Source organism: Etheostoma spectabile, chromosome 1, assembly GCF_008692095.1.
Source record: "Etheostoma spectabile isolate EspeVRDwgs_2016 chromosome 1, UIUC_Espe_1.0, whole genome shotgun sequence".
Taxonomy (NCBI): Eukaryota; Metazoa; Chordata; class Actinopteri; order Perciformes; family Percidae; genus Etheostoma; species Etheostoma spectabile.
The window spans coordinates 31,749,754-31,751,304 of record NC_045733.1 but is presented as its reverse complement, the minus strand read 5'-3'; the positions used below and the strand labels follow the sequence as shown (position 1 = coordinate 31,751,304).

The 1,551-nt window shown below is 49.0% G+C and overlaps 1 protein-coding gene across 1 annotated transcript in view; it reads left to right on the top strand.

Annotated features, from left to right (window-relative positions):
- Positions 1 to 1,551, top strand: part of LOC116690383 (potassium voltage-gated channel subfamily G member 4) — a 33,933-nt gene that overhangs the window by 25,242 nt on the left and 7,140 nt on the right. Inside the window, exon 2 of the mRNA XM_032517340.1 lies at positions 100 to 942. Within this exon, the coding sequence (XP_032373231.1) occupies positions 184 to 942 (759 nt within the window). The 5' untranslated portion in view covers positions 100 to 183. The remainder of the gene's footprint in view (positions 1 to 99; positions 943 to 1,551) is intronic.

Sequence of the window (1,551 nt, the reverse complement as noted above, 5' to 3'; positions counted from 1 at the left end):
CTTAGGCTAATTTCCATCTGCAGACCCCCTGGCAGGTTGATGGTACACAAAAAATAACTTGATTTTGAAAAAGACCTATTTTTTTTTGTGTCGTCACAGCTTCTCATTGGCTCCTCCTCCTGACCTCCCGTGAACTGGACTTATAAATACCTCATCCATCCCGTCACACATCCTGAAGCCAGCATGCCCATCATCAGCAATGCCAACCACGACTTCAACACCTACTCCATCAGCAGCGACGACAGCAGCCTCGACCGCTTCTTCACAGAGATCCCGGAGACTGAGACCATCAAGGGTGTTTACTTCCAGCGCGCCCAGCTGCTCCGTGACCCCAAGGCCTCGTATGTGGTGGACCACACCCTGCAGGTTCTCATCAACGTCGGGGGCAACCGCTACACATTTCCCTGGAGCACCTTGGAGCAGTTCCCCCAGAGTCGTCTGGGCCGTCTGCGCTTCTGCACCACCCCCGAGGAGATCGCACGACTCTGCGACGACTACGACGAGACGTGCCGGGAGTACTTCTTTGACCGAAACCCTACAGCCTTCAGGGTCATCCTCAACTTCCTGGCTGCGGGGAAACTGCGTCTGCTTCGGGAACTGTGCGCCGTGTCGCTGCACGATGAGCTCGACTACTGGGGCGTGGACCCGCGCCACATGGAGCGCTGTTGCCGTCGCCGCATGTCGACCCGCGTGGAGGAGGTGGCAGAGCGAGAGCGCAAAGAAGAGGAGTGGAGGCAGAAGAGGGTGATGCTGAAGAAAAGCAACACAGAAGTTGGAAAGGGCTGTCACAAACTGATGTGGATACTGCGAGAAGTGGTGGAAAACCCCCAGTCGGGTTTGGCTGGGAAGATGTTCGCCTGCCTCTCGGTGGTCATGGTGCTGGTCACCGTCATCAGCCTGTGCATCAGCACCATGCCAGACCTCAGAGATGAAGAAACCAGGGTGCGTATAAAGCTCGATTAAAAAAGCTGATTGCCACATAACCTCTTGTTAAACCTGTTTTACACACATCAAGCATTTTGTCAATGTGTTAACAGGGAACGGTCATATCACAGAGGCCTTAAGTTACAGTAAAGTGACCAAAAGATGATGTGCTAAGTGTTAAGATCAAATCTTTACGCTGCATTAATCTAAATTAACAACGGATCAATGCATCACTGTGTGATGTTAAAGAGGAATTGGTAGTGAGGAACTCAGCACGGCCCCTCAGCTCTACAGTGTCTTTCAGCTCGTTTTTTTTCCATTGTCCTGTCTGTAACTTCACTGTTTTTATTCACTTCAACTACTTCAATCAGCGTCATTTTCAGAAGCAGACAGCTGCAAAAGAAAAGAGTCAAATATTTTTCTCAGAAGTTGGTGGAAACCAAAAGCTAAAAGGAGAGTAAATGGAAATGCAACTACAAATGAATGATAATGTAGCTGCTGATAATGTGTTGGCTAGATGTGTAAATAGGCAACTGTTTGATAAAAATGTCCAACATATCATCATTATAAGGCAAGGCAGCTTTATTTGTAAAGCACAATTCCAGCAACAGGGCAATTCAAAGTGCT